At 57.1% G+C, this 2,433-nt stretch overlaps 2 protein-coding genes across 2 annotated transcripts in view; one reads left to right on the forward strand and one right to left on the reverse strand.

Moving 5' to 3' along the window:
- SOX8 (SRY-box transcription factor 8) overlaps positions 1-2,427 on the reverse strand; it is a 4,112-nt gene extending 1,685 nt beyond the window's left edge. The window contains exons 1-3 of the mRNA XM_014309032.2: positions 2,140-2,427; positions 778-1,016; positions 6-65 (exon numbers count right to left, since the gene is read on the reverse strand). Coding sequence (XP_014164507.2) covers positions 6-65; positions 778-1,016; positions 2,140-2,300 — 460 coding nt within the window. The 5' untranslated portion in view covers positions 2,301-2,427. The remainder of the gene's footprint in view (positions 1-5; positions 66-777; positions 1,017-2,139) is intronic.
- Positions 2,353-2,433, forward strand: part of LMF1 (lipase maturation factor 1) — a 143,931-nt gene continuing 143,850 nt past the window's right edge. Inside the window, exon 1 of the mRNA XM_031061065.1 lies at positions 2,353-2,430. Within this exon, the coding sequence (XP_030916925.1) occupies positions 2,353-2,430 (78 nt within the window). The remainder of the gene's footprint in view (positions 2,431-2,433) is intronic.

The raw sequence follows: 2,433 nt of genomic DNA on the forward strand, positions 1-2,433 counted from the left end.
CTTGCTGCCGTGGTGCAGGTCGGTTTTGGGGGTGGTGGGAGGTGTGGGGGGTCCGTGGGGCTGGCCTGGGGATGGAGGGACAGCGAGGTTTTAGCAGTGACCACAGAACACCCAACTCCTTCACCGTTCAATAAATGGGTTTCACCTGTCCGTTATTGCTCTCTTTGGGGAATTAAATCTGCAGCACCGTGTTGGACAAGGAATGTCCACCCCTGTGACCATGTCTGCCCCAAGATGAGCCTCCCACATGAGACACGGGATGGAGCTGGGAGCACGCTGTGCCCATCAGGATCACTCTGGGACACAGCAGGACACCCTGGCAGCACCAACTCCCCCCAGGGGTGCACTCACAGAGTGAAGCCCGTGATGGAGCTCATCCTCTCCCTGTGGGTCCCAAGGCAGAGGGACCCAGGGCCATGATCCCAGCAGGGTCTGAGGCTTCAGGACATTCCCAGTGCTTCCAAAATCTGTCAGCACGCCAATTCCCAGTGCTGGGAAGCTCTGCCCTAGGACCCTGCTTCCCAAGCACCCCTATTAGCCCACCATACAAATAACTAGCCCAGAATAATTCATTCTCCCCATCCAGGGACATCAGGATCCCGGTGCTTTGGCATTCCCTATGGCACAGCCAGCTCTAAGAGCACTCACTAAGGAAAACCACGGCCATGTTCCCAAGCACAGCTCTTGGGACAACAACTCCTGCACGGCGGGAAGCAGTGGGATCTCATCCATCCCACCCCCCAGGGCACAGGGATCAGCGGGAATGCCGCCCCTTACCTGCGTGCTCGCCGTGGTGGTGGGAGTCGGCCATGCCCCCCAGCCCCGTGTCGGCCTTGTAGAGCTGAGTGCCGGCGTGGTGGCTGAGCTCAGCCCCCGAGTCCGAGTCGCTCTGCCCGGCTTTGACGCTTTTCCTCCTCCGGGGCTGGTATTTGTAATCCGGGTGATCCTTTTTGTGCTGCACCCTGAGCCGCTCGGCTTCCTCCACAAAGGGACGTTTCTCGTTCTCGCTCAATAAGCTGGTTTTTGGGAGGTTGGTTGTTTTAGTGAGGAAGAGAGGGAAAAAAAAAAAAAAAACCAAAATTAGGATCTTTTCCTTAATAGTTTTCTTCTTGTTTTTAGACTCACACATCTCCACTTCCCATGCATGGATGCGAGCACTCGGCAAGTTAACTATGAAATTAATTTGCCGTGGTAAAAAGGAGTTAAAATCCACGGAAAAAAACCGGATTAAAATACCAACTACAGCAGCATGAAAAACCCGACCACTATAGACAGGGGTAACAGGGCAAAACAAAATCCCCCTTCCACACTTCTAACACAATCACAAAACATAATTCCCATGTTTACCCTGCAAATGCCACCCCCTCACCGCCACAAACATTTCCAGCTTTGTTTGGTGCTTACAAAGAAACCACCAAGGCACCAGGGATGGGATTATTGCTTTCCAAACTCTCTGCCCCCTGCCCACACCTCTCTTTGCAAACTCTTGGAGAGGCTCAAACCAAAGCGGGAGCATCGCTGGCCCGAGCGGGCAGGAAAAGATGGGAATTAGGTACAGGCAGACACCACGGGATAAACCACACGGAGAAACGTGGCTCGGGGAAGAGCCTTGGAAAGCAAAGCGGGCTCGGATGCTGCTCAGCAAATAAAAGTTTGCATCCCCGGGCAGCACTGAGCAGATAAGCAGGGAAATTAGGAAGCTCGTTAAAATAACTGCTAAAAAACGAGTTTAGCTGCGTTTATAGCTTGTAAAGCATCAAGCGAGCCAAAAGGAAAAAAAAAATTAGGAAAAACCATAAAACAAGTCATTAAAGAAGCCTCATCGCGTGGGGATGGAGAAGCCGCGGGCAAGGGAAGGGCTTGCGCATCTCCCAGACGGAGCAGGGAAAATCCACCCGCGGCAGGAGCGAGGGTGCCCAAGCCCCTGCTCGGGGGATTTTTCGGAGCAGGGACCGCTGTGTCCTTCGCGGCGCGCCGGGATGCTCGGGGAGGGATGGTACCTCCGTTCGGATCGCTCCGAGAACCCCAGACTAACAAAAGCAAAGCGGGCAGAAGCCTCAGAGAAGCGCTGGGAGGGGGGTCCGGCCGCGCAGCCCCGCGGAGGACGCGGCGCGGGGGTCGGGTCGGGTCGGGACTCACCGCCAGAGCTTGCCCAGGGTCTTGCTGAGCTCGGCGTTGTGCAGATGCGGGTACTGGTCCGCCAGCTTCCTGCGGGCGGCCTGCGCCCACACCATGAAGGCGTTCATGGGCCGCTTGACGTGCGGCTTGGCTTTGAGCGATCCGTTGCCGCGGACGGGCATGGGCACCAGGCTCCAGTCGTAGCCCTTGAGCACCTGCGAGACGGCGTCGCGGATGCAGGCGGGGAAGCGCTCGTCCACCTCGGCCGCGTCCACCTTGGCCCCCAGCGCGGCGGCGCCCGGCGGGCGCGGGGCG

This window comes from Geospiza fortis, unplaced genomic scaffold, assembly GCF_000277835.1.
Source record: "Geospiza fortis unplaced genomic scaffold, GeoFor_1.0 scaffold213, whole genome shotgun sequence".
NCBI lineage: Eukaryota > Metazoa > Chordata > Aves > Passeriformes > Thraupidae > Geospiza > Geospiza fortis.